At 45.3% G+C, this 13,759-nt stretch overlaps 2 protein-coding genes across 3 annotated transcripts in view; one reads left to right on the plus strand and one right to left on the minus strand.

Annotated features, from left to right (window-relative positions):
- LOC109531339 (low-density lipoprotein receptor-related protein 1-like) overlaps positions 1-13,759 on the minus strand; it is an 83,346-nt gene that overhangs the window by 24,904 nt on the left and 44,683 nt on the right. For both annotated transcript variants that reach the window (XM_019895583.1, XM_019895582.1), the window contains exons 24-41: positions 13,497-13,694; positions 11,767-11,971; positions 11,522-11,686; positions 10,814-11,058; positions 10,434-10,565; positions 9,712-9,939; positions 9,425-9,599; positions 8,808-8,902; positions 8,548-8,697; positions 8,333-8,473; positions 6,803-6,931; positions 6,591-6,722; positions 6,353-6,487; positions 5,904-6,033; positions 5,680-5,806; positions 5,426-5,577; positions 5,155-5,279; positions 4,505-4,879 (exon numbers count right to left, since the gene is read on the minus strand). In XM_019895583.1, the coding sequence (XP_019751142.1) occupies positions 4,505-4,879; positions 5,155-5,279; positions 5,426-5,577; positions 5,680-5,806; positions 5,904-6,033; positions 6,353-6,487; positions 6,591-6,722; positions 6,803-6,931; positions 8,333-8,473; positions 8,548-8,697; positions 8,808-8,902; positions 9,425-9,599; positions 9,712-9,939; positions 10,434-10,565; positions 10,814-11,058; positions 11,522-11,686; positions 11,767-11,971; positions 13,497-13,694 (3,039 nt within the window). The remainder of the gene's footprint in view (positions 1-4,504; positions 4,880-5,154; positions 5,280-5,425; positions 5,578-5,679; positions 5,807-5,903; positions 6,034-6,352; positions 6,488-6,590; positions 6,723-6,802; positions 6,932-8,332; positions 8,474-8,547; positions 8,698-8,807; positions 8,903-9,424; positions 9,600-9,711; positions 9,940-10,433; positions 10,566-10,813; positions 11,059-11,521; positions 11,687-11,766; positions 11,972-13,496; positions 13,695-13,759) is intronic.
- On the plus strand, positions 996-3,112 carry LOC109531342 (galanin receptor type 1). The gene has a single exon (XM_019895591.1). It carries the CDS (start codon positions 1,708-1,710, stop codon positions 2,737-2,739), a length of 1,032 nt encoding a protein of 343 aa, XP_019751150.1. The 5' UTR covers positions 996-1,707; the 3' UTR covers positions 2,740-3,112.

The following is a 13,759-nucleotide window of genomic DNA, read 5'->3' on the forward strand; positions in this document are numbered from 1 at the left end:
AGCTGAAAAGGGATAATATGGAATATTTGAGACTTTCCTTTTCCAAGCTGCTCAACCTCCCTTGAAAACCTGCGCATCTGAAACCCACTGATCGATGGTGTTTTGAGAAAGCCAGCAATGAGACATACCTGCTGTATGCAACTCTGATGTTGCATACAGCAGGTATTTTTTTCCCCCCAAATTCTTGTTTATTTATTTAAAATTGCCATCATTTTAGGAGTGGGGGAGAAAAAGCAAAGAACATGGTGCAGAGCATGTGTGCACAACTGCTGTTGCTGGCGCGCGTTTAAAGCGCGTGTGTCATCCTGACACTTGATGGCATGCTGCCTGCACATACAAATCCAGCTCCCTGTGGATCCACTCATTCATGGATGGGAAGAGAACTGACACGGAACAGCTTGACAAGTGAGCCCTGGGGGAGGCCCTGACACTGCAGCTGTTCAAGTCCACGTCTTCCTGAAGACGCCATTTCTAAAACACGGTGCTGACCTTCCGCAAAACATGGAAATCCACTCCACTACGCTGTCTTACCGGCTCCAAAGTGTGCCATCTATTTGTTCATAGTCATACGATGAACGACCTTTATCACCATTCAACACCGCCATAAAAACACGAACACTCCAAGCAGATGTTTGCTCTCTGAGGAAAGTCAATAGAACCTTTTGAGACGTTTTGGATGAATGACCAAGAGCCATACATAGATGATCTAAATGGAGGACAAATCCACTGTTGAACACCAACTTGACTGAATGCACCTTCATGGCAGGTTGACAAACTAAACACATACAGATAGTTGCTCTTTTCATCCTTCCAGCCTTGACACTAACAATTGCCTCCAGTCACGAGACGGGAATACATCAAATAGGTGGGTGACAGTATGATATAAGGACGATGGGGGCGGGGGGGGGGGGGGATGACAGCAACCCCCCCGTTGCTAAGCTTGTCCCAAGGATACTGCGCCCGTTGCTAAGCTTGTCCCAAGGATACTGCGCAAACAGTGGGAGAGACCTGCTGGAAGACCATTCCCACTCCGAGCAGGCATGGGGAATGAACAGGCTTTTTACATTCAGGTTCATTATTTATCATGAGTGCCTTGTTGGAGCACAGTTCTTGTTCCAGCGGAGTCTACATGCTACACATGCTACACGCCAGTGAGGAGCTTCAAAGCAGACAAGTCGTCACCTGCCGCGGCGAGCATCAAGTGGGATGGTTTGACTGCCTTTAAAGCAAAAGGACACTAACGGCAAATCTCAGGAATGAATTTGACCACTGTTGCCCGGTGCCAAGAAATCAATCCAGACATGGAGTACGACTGCGTGTGAAATCTCTCCTGTGCTTGACACAAAGTGCTCCAAGGGATGAAGAAGAACATGTTGATGTTGCCGCACAGGGACTGGCCCTTCAGGTCTTGTTTTCATGTTTTCTAACAAAATTGGGCATTCGGGCAACTTTCGGAGTGCTCTGGAAAATGTTTGTAAAATGGCAAGCTTGACTGCCCACATGAGTGCTTTTGCACATTTGTTCTCAAGCGAGAAAGATCGCCGATGAGACCTCTTGAATGAAGGAGTGAGCAGTAGATGTGCTTTACTAATTGCTCTCATTAGCCGTCGTTGCGATTCCCCTGACGCGATGTGAACGCCCCCCGCCCCCTGCTTAACATTAACAGGCTCTCAGATTAATGAGCTAATTGACTTTAATTGGGAAGGCATGGAGATGGCAGGACAGGACGTAAACAGCAGTGAACTCGGACAAAGCAACAGGCAAGAGGAGGCTGTGATTAAGGTTCTGGTGCCCATTCTGGATGGTCTAATCCTGGTGACTGGCCTGGTAGGACAAATCCTGGTCATCAGCACCCTAACGGGGCGGAGGCGGAAAGACCGCCACCCGCCACACGGTACCGACACCCTGCTGCTGGCCCTGAGCGCGGCTGACTTGCTCCTGTTGCTTTGCCTGCCCTTCCACACGTCGGCCATCACGTTGGGATTCTGGCCTTTTGGGAGCTTCCTGTGCAAAGGGGTCAGCTTCCTGGGCGTGGCCTGTTCTTCGGCTTCCGTCTTTATTTTGGCTGCATTGGCTGTGACTCGCTACCTCACAGTGGTGCACCCCACCTGGGCGTACCGCTCCAGGATGCACCGGCGGCTCAAGGTGACGGTGGCACTTCTGTGGCTTCCCGCCTCGGCCTTGGCAGCGCCTCAGTTTGCCTTCCGCACAGTGACGACATCCAGGGCGGTGTACTGCTTTGCCTTTCTGTCCGACTTCAGCCAGCTCGTCTACAGCATCAGTCTCTTCGTCTTTGCTTTCGCCTTACCACTGGGAATCATCGTGCTGATGTACACAAAGATCTACTGTTTTCTTCGACACGCGCGATTGTTTGGAAATGCCCCTCGGCTGGAGCGCTACCAGAGCCAGGTCACTCACACGTCAGCTCTCTTGGTCCTGGTCTTCACTCTCCTCTGGCTACCCTCCTACGCGCTCATGTTCTCCTTCATCGGGGGAAGCATTCAGGGCTCAAAGGGTTACAATACAATTGCCATTTTGGCCAGATTGCTGGCATCGTCAGTGGCGGTGGTTAACCCCCTGCTGTATGGATTCATGTCTCAGAAGTTCCGAAGAGAGTTGTTAATGCTGGGGAGAGAGCGATGGACCGTTTGCAAAAACTCCCTGAATGGTTGTCCTCACATGATGATGGGCGGGGACATGGTGCGGACCTTTGAGTTTGACACAAGCTCTGAAACCTAAAACGGACGCAAATGTTTTTCGTCTCTGAGTTGTGAAAATGGTCCATGCAAATGAAAGCCAGCATATTTGTGAAGTCACAAATGGATGGATCGAGGAGGGTGAGGGTCAATCTGTGTTCAAATGCTAGTCCAGGGAGGCTATTGTGACAATTTACAAAGATATTCCAAGCGGCAACTCCAAAATCTCACAAGTCCATGGGTGTAAGAATTGTGAAGCCGCTCTCAGATAAGGGATCCGATTTTAACATGCAACTTCAACGGTTAAAATGTTTTGGATGGAAATCCCGTTTGATTTCAGTAAATAATGCTGCAACTTCAACAAATCGTAATTTCATTACAACCTGTAATATGGTTTAAAACAGGGTGTCATATTTAGAAATCTGGCATTTTTTTTTGTATTGTTATCACTGGGAGATTTGCTCGAAAACATTCAAATTATACTCTGACAGTTAATGATTTAAAAATTGCACAGAGAATTAAAAAAATAAGAAGTTAACTTGGAGAATAATTTGGAATGCGATGTACAAAGAAATCACTGCACAATACAAGAGATGTGCAGAAATTTGAGGTTTGGGCTTTGAATCCCTGCTCTGGCTCTCCTGCGTGTACTTGCGTGGCGGGGTTGTTCCTGCTACTCCAGCTTCCTCTCACATTTCAAAAACATGCACGTTGGCTGAACTGAAGACTCAACTGTGTGAATGAAAGAGTGAATGCTGACTTGTCTATTATTTGTGTGGTGACCTCACACCCAAAGGCAACTGGCTTGGACTCCAGCACCGCCGCTAACCTAAGGTGTGTGAGCGGTACAGAAAATGGGTGAATGGAGGAATAGAAATGAGCTCTTTAGAATGGATTGAATACGGTGAAAAGTTGAAACCTTTCTGCAGCGTTCAATAACAGAATTAAATGGGTTCAATTCTGCTTTACAAGGACATGACAGATGCAGACCATTCAAAGAACTGGCTTTGCTTTTCATCATGTCATGTCATGCGATCCTGAGAAAACATTCTGAAATATGTTAACGTGTTCTCTTGTTCCTCGCCGTTTCAGAACAGACCGCGTTGCTTGCGTCTAAGTGAGTCCTCAGGCAATCCGTCGTGAAAAAGCTAAAATAAAATGTTACCACGTGTCTTAAACGTCCCTTTATGATTGTCCCTTTTATTTGACAGTCCTAAATGTCTCATTTAGCTGAGAAATGCTGTTTTGTTTTGCGGCGGCATCGAATTGTACTGTATGACAATGACTTTTATTTACTTGTTTTAAGTATATCGCTAGACGATAGGGGAAAAAAATACAAACGCCTGAAGTAAATGCAGTGCTGTTCTCAGGCATGCTAGGTATATGATGAAGGAGACCGCAGTGAGAGCGAGCGCAAGTCCACCCAGACAATGTTGGGTGCGTTCCACCGTGATCATACGTTGTATGTTTTCACACTATCAATGCAGTGGAGCCCCACATACTTGCAGTTCGGCACTCGTGGATTTGGATATTCGTGGAAGTAAATCAATATTTCTTGAATATTTGTTGTTTTGTTTTTCTATTTTTCATCCTCCATTTTGTAACCATTTATGGAGATTTTTTTGGTGTGCAATTACTATTCTTATTATTTTTATTTTTTAATTGATTTATTTTTTCACTGACACTGACAGTTTGGATTTGTATTAAGTCACTTTATATTGCGCGAGGGTGTCTTGAGTCTGTCGGCCAGTGAGCAGCGCTCCTTGAGATGTTTTTTTTTTTTTTTTGCCAAATGACTTCCTACTTACTATCCACCACAATCTTGCGGTCTGTGCCATCGTCGTTGATCTGCTGGATATTGCCAAAGTGAATGTCGCTGAAGAAGATATGGTTGGCTCCCTTTCCGCCGCCTCCGTGGTAGTCAAAGCTTAGGGCGATGACATTCTTCATGTGGTCTGGGTCTTCGAAAGGCTTTATGGGAGCGTTCAAGTTGGTCTCGTCGGACAGGTGGATGCTCTTCAGGATGGTGCGCTCCGAGTACAGGAGGTAGCCGTCGTAATCGCGGCAGCTGCGGTTGTCCTCGGCCAGCATGCCGTGGGCGCAGGCGCAGGTGTGCTGCCCGTTGCCACGGTAAAGACAAAGCTGCTCACAGTCGCCGTTGTTATGTTTGCAGATGTTGGTGCCTGCGGAAAACAACAAGTAAAAAGTCTTTTCCATCATGCCGGTCAGATTTTGACAACACCCGAAATGTATCAAAGTTGCAGTTGAAACAGGTCATTCAGATAGAGTGGAAGAGTCACAGAAAGGCAAAGAACACATCCTTGGAAGTGTATTGGTCGATTCACCGATCAAACACCTGATGTGAATTTTCACCTGGATATATCAACCGAAAGCCTAATATGTCTGGTTATTTTGGCTGAGTAGCGAATGTTATATGCTGAACATGAAGTTTGCCTACCTTGTTGCCTGGCCCTGTTAAACACTTTGATATCTTTTAGTTGGACACCGATCCCAGTCCTGAGTTGGACTGCATCTGTGGCGTTGTCTTTGCTGCCTCGCTTGATGGAGCCATTTGCGTGAGTCCTGTGCAAAACACAATGATACTCTCTCAATAAAAATTTTTGGGGGAAAAAAAAAAAACATCAAGCATGTTGGACTGACATACAGTAGTTTCAGACATTATTATTACAATATTTGTCTTCAGAAATCACTCAATTCTAAAGACTGACCTGTCACTCCAGTAGATGTACTCCTCAAAAACAGAAACTGCAAACATATCCATGTTGTTGTTGGCCAGCACCAGTTCTCTATTCTCTCCAGTCTCCAGGTTGATGCGCTCAATCTTGTCTGTCCTGGCATCACACCAATACAACAGCCCCTCCTACACATGCAGACCCCGTACAACGGCTCGCGTCAAGGCGGACGAGCAAGACACACAAATAATGACGAAAGACCAACGGCAGAAGTCAGCTACCCCTCCTACCGTGTAGTCAATGGAGATTCCATTGGGCCAACTGATGCTGGCGTTGACCAGGACCAGCCTCTCAGAGCCATCCAGACGAGAGCGCTCGATACGAGGGTACTGACCCCATTCTGTCCAGAACAGGTACCTTCACAGAACATGACGTGGAGGACATTAAACAGTCACGCGTCTGGAGCAATTTGCTTCCAGCAACACTTGAGTAAGCGCTTGGCAAGCAGCCTTACCCTTTGACTGGGTGGACAGCGATGGCTCGGGGTTTATCCAGGCCCTGGGAAATCACCACGTAGCGGAAGGAGCCGTTCAGCCTGGCCACCTCAATTACGTCGAAGCCCTGGTCGGTCCAGTAAATGTTTCCTGGAGAGCATTTGGTCAATATAGATATTTTTATCAAAATATTGTTTTTTTTATATATATAAAAATTAAATAAAAAGAAACAACACTTGCTTTATTGTGAAAAGATACATCAACCATGAGCGAAACAAAACGTGGATTTGTAAATGAGAAAATCAAAGATTTCAGCTGTTTGATTTTTTGAAATCTTTCTCTTCTGCTCTTGTTGCGTGTTCCAGTTAGGCAGCTGGTGATGAGCACATCGGGGGGGGGAGGCAAAGTAGACCTGATCGCCGTATGCAAAATGATGCTATATGTCCAAGAGGTTTCACCACAAGCAGACCTGCAATCCAGTCGACGGTAATGCCCTCCACCCTGCCGATGCCATTGGTGACCACATCTTCTCTCCACGTTTGATCTCGCTTGGCCCTGCTGATGGTGCTCAGGCCCATGTCTACCCAGTAGATGGTGTCGTTCTCTGAAAAGGATCAATATGTTACCAGTTAATGCTGCAATGGGAGAGTGAACGAGCTAGTTTCATTCCAAAGAGACCACCTTGGTCTCTCTCGAGCGTCACTCACCAGCGTGGAAGTCGATGCCGACAGCCAGAGAGGTGCCAGACACTGGCACCAAGGCGTCAGATTTGTCGGCTGGGTCCAGCGGAATTCCTCTGATTCCCTCATGGACTGAATAAAGCAGGAAAGAGCCCATACCTGCTCAGAAAGAGAGAGGCATATTGTGGCCCTTGCCGAAAAGCCCTTGATGACAAAAGGCAGCTAGCAAGCTGTGTTACCTTCACACGACTGCTGCCCTGTCTTGAGGCTGTAACCGGCAGTGCACATGCAGGCCCTGCTGGTTGCTGATGTGGGCAGACACAACTGGGAACAATCTCCATTGTTGTTACTACACAGATTGACACTCGCTGGGGAGAAGAAAGATCACAGAGGTCAAACTATGTTGCACTAATTTTTCCGAGCCATAAAACATACACTAAGCCCAATCATTTGTGGTGGATAGGCACCATGCCCTGCCACAGATTCGCAAAAAAACCCACAAGAAGCTGGCTTCCCTGCTAAAAATATTTATAGCTGAGGAGAAGCTCCAAACAAAAAACAAATGTGTGAATTCATGAAAGGAGATTTTCAAAGTAAGTTTTTCTACTTCCTCCGACTCCCTTTGAGCATATCAACTGTACTGAAGCAGGATATGTATTGACACTTTTCCTTTGATTTTGTTTTTCCTTTTATGTCTTTCATGTTGTGTTTATAGGTTCAATAAAGCAATCAAAAATTATGAATTGATCATCTCAGTGTGAGCCAAACAGATTGATTAGGAGGAGGCATGGTTCATTATAGCACACATGCTGCAAGATACAGTGGATATAAGAAGTCTACACACCCCTATTCAAATGCCAGATTTTTGTCATAAAAATAAGACCGAGATATATAATTTAAAAACTTTTTTCCAACATCAATGTGACCTATAACCTGTATAGCTCAAGCTAAAACAAATAAACATTTTCAAGTGTGAAAGTATAAGATACTGTAACAAGCGGAGAAATGGTTGCATAAGTCTTGCATACCTGCTTATAGGTAGGAGTGTGGTTGTGTTCCGAATCAACCAGTCACATTCATACTAATGTGAAATGGGAGTTGGCACACACGTGTCACAATTTAAAGTGTTTCTGATTAACCCCGAATAAAGTTTAGCCATTCTAGTAGGCTTTTCCTGACACTTTTGTGGTCATGTCTTACACCACAAGCCATTGTCATTGATCTCATTGTTTAAGTGCATCAGTCAGGAGAAGGGGTACAAAAGCATTGCAAAGCATTCAAGAACACGGACCACAGTGAAGACAGTCCTCATTAAGTGGAGAAATATGGACATCCCTCTTATACTGATGAAGAAAGATGGTCAGGGCAACAATAAAAGAAAATGGGACAACAATCTCTCATCTTCTTCACATGTCTGGGCAGTAAGGTAGGGAAGCAAAATGGAAGTCTTATCTGACAAAAGACATCCAAGGCAGGATACATTTTGCAAAAACACACTTAAAACCTCCGAAATATATTTGGAAAAAATGTTTTATGTTCTGATGAAACTAAGATTGAATTTTGTTTGGCGCAAACACACCTACTAAATTGCGTTCAGGACGTATGCAAAGTGCACGACTTCCAGTATGTGACGAGTGCGTACAACTGCCGGGTGAGGCATAAACAAAACAATACACAATCAAGTAATCTCCTGGGTTCCGTACAATTGCACTTTATAATGGTAATCCACTACCTGAAATGGAAGAAATGACACTGGTTTGCCATCTCACCTTTCTGTACGTCTTCATCATAGATGGTCATATGCATCATCGGAGAAGTGTTATTCCTTAAAACCTTCCAATTGCCGCCGTCCTTCTTGTCGCACGTTCCAATCTGATCAGTCGCCTGGTCCGCCCACCACAGCTTGTCTCCTACACACAGGCAGATCGTTGATGCCCATACGCGGCTGAAAAAGGGACAAAAAGCATTTGCACTATGAACTTACCCATTATAGCCAATGCTGTAGCCTTGTTGAGTTTGCCTTTGACGCCATCCAAGATTTCCAGGTGAGATCCATCCAGACGACAGCGATTAATGGTGCCGTTTCCCGAGCTGATCCAGTACAGCTGCTCCTTATCATAGTCGATGGACAGGCCTGGGTGGAATTATGAATGAGACACTAATGTACACACGTATGCGCTATCTAATCAATCCATGCATTTGTTTCAGGGTGAAATGCAGGTCTTGTGTTGTACAGCTGCTCACCAACTGGTCCCTTCTGGTTGACGAAGAGTGAAGTGCGGTTGGTGCCATCCATGTTGGACATGCTTATGTTGTCACCATCGGTCCAGTACAACTTCCTGTGGTCAGAGGAGGGGGAAAAGCACTCACATTCGGTACTTGAAAGCACAAGTACGGACAAAAGAATACTCTAGTATTATAGAAGTACTCGTGTATATAAGGAAAAGTACAAAAAGCACAGACAAGAGACATACAAAAGTGAAAACTAATTTTAACTGACAATTATACAGGTATATGATGTTTTTGAAAAAAAAAAAAAAAAAAAAAGCTTGCGTGCGCATGAAATAGTTTCCCTATTTCAGCAACTTTGGGAGAGCTCGTACGGAGAATGATAGTTAAAAAAAAAAAATTTTTAAAAATCAGGTTACATGTCTCATGCTGTTCTTTCACAGCTAGCTACTATTGGCTTGGACTTTTACGCTATCAAAACATGTAGTTGTAGCTTTGATAATGTTCCGAACTAACAAACAAAGAATGATTGGCTCATAGAAATGAGTGAATGATAACAACTGCTAAAAATGTAAGTCACTTTTAAAAGCTCGATGCAAATGAGGAGACCAAGCAGAAAAAGCAACACTTACCCTAGTTGAGGATGCAGCACCAGACAATGCGGCTTGTCTAAACCCTGGATGACGGCATTCTTAAAAGAGCCATCCAGTCTGGCCACATTGATCTGCTTCTTATTGGCATCGTAGCTGGTCCAGAAAAGGTTCCTGGACACCCAGTCGACTGCTAGCCCATGAGCATTGGGAAGGTCTAAAGAATGGCACAATCAAACCAAATTGCCACAGTACGTGCATTCACAGAGACACATTGCAAACGGAATCAATCAACCTACAATCGCAGACAATCCCACAAAATGTCTTACCAGCAGAGACAACCGTTTCCACGCCAGTGCCATTGATGAACGCTCTTTTGATGGTCTGCGTTCGGACATCCGACCAGTAGATACGATGCTCCACCGCATCGTAGTCCACGGCTGTCACATTGTCGATGTCGGGCACGGTGAAGGAGATTATGTAGTTGTAGTACGGGTTGTCAATGTCCACGCCCCGGATCTCGATCTGACGAGCATAAAGAAGGAACTTGCGCGACTCTGCAACACAAAGATCAACACAGAAGTGATGAAGACATTTTAATGTCTTCATCACGCAACAACAACACAACGCTGCAACTAAGACACGTTGCACGGCTTGTTAAATCGTTGTTCATAATTATGGTGAGAAATAATTCACACGGCCAATGTCTTTAGACCGACGAATAGCATGAATTCTGAATCATAACAAAATTAAGGTATTTGGGACACACTGGTCATTTCAAAAGTGCGTATCAAAGTGGAAGCTCTTTGTATTAATCAGTATCCAAAAAGTAGCTCTCGGTTTCAAAACGGTTGGTGACAACTGCTTTAAATGGTCTTACTGATTCATTTAAAAATATCTTCATAGAAGCTGTAATAAGATGCAAAATCGCAACAAAAACAATGCATAAGACTGTGCAGTCCTAAGAAATGAGAGTCGCTTGTCTTTTATGTTCCTCAACTACATGCAGAGGCTTATAAACATGTTGCAGAGTACACATTGTTGCATTTACCTTTACAAGTGCGTTTGTCAGCTTGCAGCTTCATGAGGTGAGGACAGGCACAGGAAAAGGTTTGGTTGAAGTTGATGAGACAAAGGTGGGAGCAAGGGCCTTTGCCATCAATGGCGGCACATGGGTTCGGAGCTGTGTGAAAAAGACATTTGTATCAAAATGGACATCTCCGTCAATCAACTTGGCCTGCCGTCACATGCATATCATTGCCAATCAATCATTCTTGGGCATCTCCTCTCCTGAACTTCCAATTACACCTTGTCCATCTTGTTATCTGGATCGTAACATCCCTTTTGTTTATTATGCTCCACTGCCAATAGAGTTTGTTTGCACGGAGGAAACAAAACAGCAAATGTGGGAATGTCCAGTGAAAAACCTACCCTGGGGTTGCCTCGATGGGTGATAGACCTGCAAGTCAAAAGGCTGTGTGTTGGTGCGTTGGACTACGGTGATGTTGTGCCCTGTCCATTTGTTGGCTTTGGCAAGAGTGTTGGTCCTCCAGTCAGTCCAGTAAACGTCACCTCCATACATGGTGACAGCAAATGGGTGGGTCAGGTACTCGTGACCCCGCAACACCTCGATCAGCCCCGAGCCGTCATACATGGCAGAGTAGATAGCATCTGATCTAGAAGAGCAATGAAGCAAATGTGTATTTATTGGCATTCTGGACAAAAGTATTTGGACAGCAGGTGATGATGGGAACACTCCATTATGACAAGTCGTGCTACCTGGGCAGCAGCTGTGGCTAACGTTGGCTTGTTTAGAGCATGAACGCTAGCTTCGTATTACAAACGTTGCTATTTTGTTGAAGCTGGATATGCGTTCTCTGGGACTATCACAATTACTCACTTTCATAATCGACGACCAATTTGAGCTCACATGAGAGGGGCGCGGCTTTGGTCGGAGACACGAGAGGGGGAGAGGAATTATTGAGGTTAAGTGACAATCAAAATCATGCTAGCAGTTTTAGCCCTACAAACTCCGTCTTTGAGATTCAAGTGGCATTATGAGGTCTGGGAACTGAGCCTCTGATTAGTGCTAGAGAGTGATCATGAGTGCTGGAGAGCGCCGAGAGAGGTGAAGCCTACCTGGCATCGATCCAAACAATGCGCCTCTCCATGTAATCAACGGTGAGTCCGTTGGGCCAGCCGCCGCTGCCCGTCTCCCTGTGGATGGTGCGTCTGCCCTCGCCGCTCATGGACGCTGCCTCAATCCTGGGCAGGCTAGCATCCCAGTCTGTCCAAAAGAGAATCCTGACAACAAACGAGATGCACGTGAGTCTTTTGAAGTACGGCAACGGGGACGAATCTTCATCACAACAGGCCATCTTTACCCATCGCGTGGGTCCAGGGCGATGGCTCGGGGGTGCTCCACCTCCCCAGCCAGCAGCGTCGTTCTCATGGTCCCGTCCAGTTTGGCCACCTCAATCTGGTCCAGATTGCTCTCCACCCAGTAGATATTTCCTGCAATCCAGTCCACCGCCAGGCCCTCGGGAGTGGCCAGCCCATACTGGATCACGACTTCAAAACTGGTCAGAGCTACACGACACACAATGACAACTTGGCGTTTCGTGAACCATTTTAAAGAGCGATGATTCTACTGATTCTCATTTACACAAGAAGTACGACCACGATTCTGTATGACAGAAGATATTGTCGGTTTCATTTTGGAAAAAGAGGCATACAATGACTTGTTAAGAATTGCTAACGCTTATGGACTCCATCAGCAAAGCCGCTGCTGTGTTTGTTACAATAGCTTCCCCACCAACGTGCCAAACTTTTAAGAAAACCAGCCTTCAATGGCAGACTGCCATTTTTTTTCATTATTTCCCAGAAACAACTGGAGCTCATGCCAACTAAGTTCAAAGCCAAAATGTATAATCATCTCTGGCTGAGGACGATTAGGCGAGTTCTTCAAGTGGCACTGCAATTTCGACTCAACGAAAACGCCACAGTGGCTGTCATTCTTCTGTTCGGTACGTGTTTGTACCTTCATCTAGCACCAGTGCAGGCTGACAACTGTAAAGATAAATAAATAGCTTCAGTAACACCGCGGTAGCGCAGAAGCAATCTCAGTGCTCCGAAGCACTATTGGCAGCGACGCTGGCAGACCGGGACCTGGAAGAGCTCAGAGTTGTGCCTCCTACGCTTGATCCGTGCTGCAGGCTGCAGTCACGCACAGCGAGCGCTGAGGCAAATGGGAAGAGACAAAGCCTTCCGTGTACCCCCACCCCTACCCGAGTACTGTGCTGGGAACGTAACCTTGATTGGCAACGAGACCTGGACTTCGGGAGGAGGCGAGGCCAGCCATGACTTTGGATATTTGTTCAGGGTCACAGACCACCTCTGCTGACACTGTATTCAGATTTTTATTTATTTATTTGTTTGTTTGTTTTTTGGGTAGAAAACCCCAGTCTAGCTTTCTTTCCTTTGTAAAGGTTTTCATTGTTGTTTAGATGAGAGGAGCCACAGGCAAAGAGGAATAAATCCACTTCCCATGAAACTGCATGAACGGTTTCAGTTCAAGGGAAGAATTCTTTCCTCCTCCAATCTTTGTTATGAATGTAAAACTCACAACAGGATTACTATGCATCTGCTTAGGCCATCTGATGGTATAAACAAGGTCGGAGTCAATGACAAAGGGGTTAGGGGGAGTTTGGAAAAAAAAATAAGGTTAGGTTGCATGAGGAGGGACATTCCACATAAAAACTGTAAAACCAATTTCCATCTTTATTTGTTCCCATATAGTGTTCCATTTCACATTTTTTTTCTTAACCACTCACAGAGGCCATTTTCAGTCTGTGTAGTTCCTTTTTTTCATTGCAGTTTGGAATTGGTGTTGATGTAGCAAAGCATGTCATTGATTGTGAAACCGAACAAGATCCTTGACAGACCTCGTTGTCGCTGAACCGCATGTATACAGCTATGATTGTACTTTTACAGCCTTCCTTTTTGAAGTGTCATTCCTTTCCCTCATTAAGAGTGTCCTTTTAAGTCTTTCGTCATACTGTAATGCACAAACTTTCATGAAACCACTCTGTTTTGACTTTGCTTGCTAACTCACCTCCGTTTTCGGAGAGTTTCCCCCGGTAGATCTTGTCCTCGACGACATCCGTCCAGTATAATGTGCTTTGGTTCAGGTGAAAGTCCAATGCGATTGTGTTCCTCAGACCAGGTACCAGGACACTGAACTCCCCCTTGTGAAGCTCAATTCTTCTGATCTCGTGGCGGTTGGAAAATATGATAAAAGGCTTGAACGGATCTGGCGACAGGGAAAGGGTACAAAGGTTTGACATTTTTTCTTTTTTCTTTCTTTTTTTTGAAGCT

This window comes from Hippocampus comes, unplaced genomic scaffold, assembly GCF_001891065.2.
Source record: "Hippocampus comes isolate QL1 unplaced genomic scaffold, H_comes_QL1_v1.1 scaffold113, whole genome shotgun sequence".
In the NCBI taxonomy this organism is placed as follows: domain Eukaryota; kingdom Metazoa; phylum Chordata; class Actinopteri; order Syngnathiformes; family Syngnathidae; genus Hippocampus; species Hippocampus comes.

Bases quoted from the DNA above. Each gene is read 5' to 3' on its own strand.
- LOC109531342 (XM_019895591.1), top strand. From the start codon at position 1,708: ATGGAGATGGCAGGACAGGACGTAAACAGCAGTGAACTCGGACAAAGC.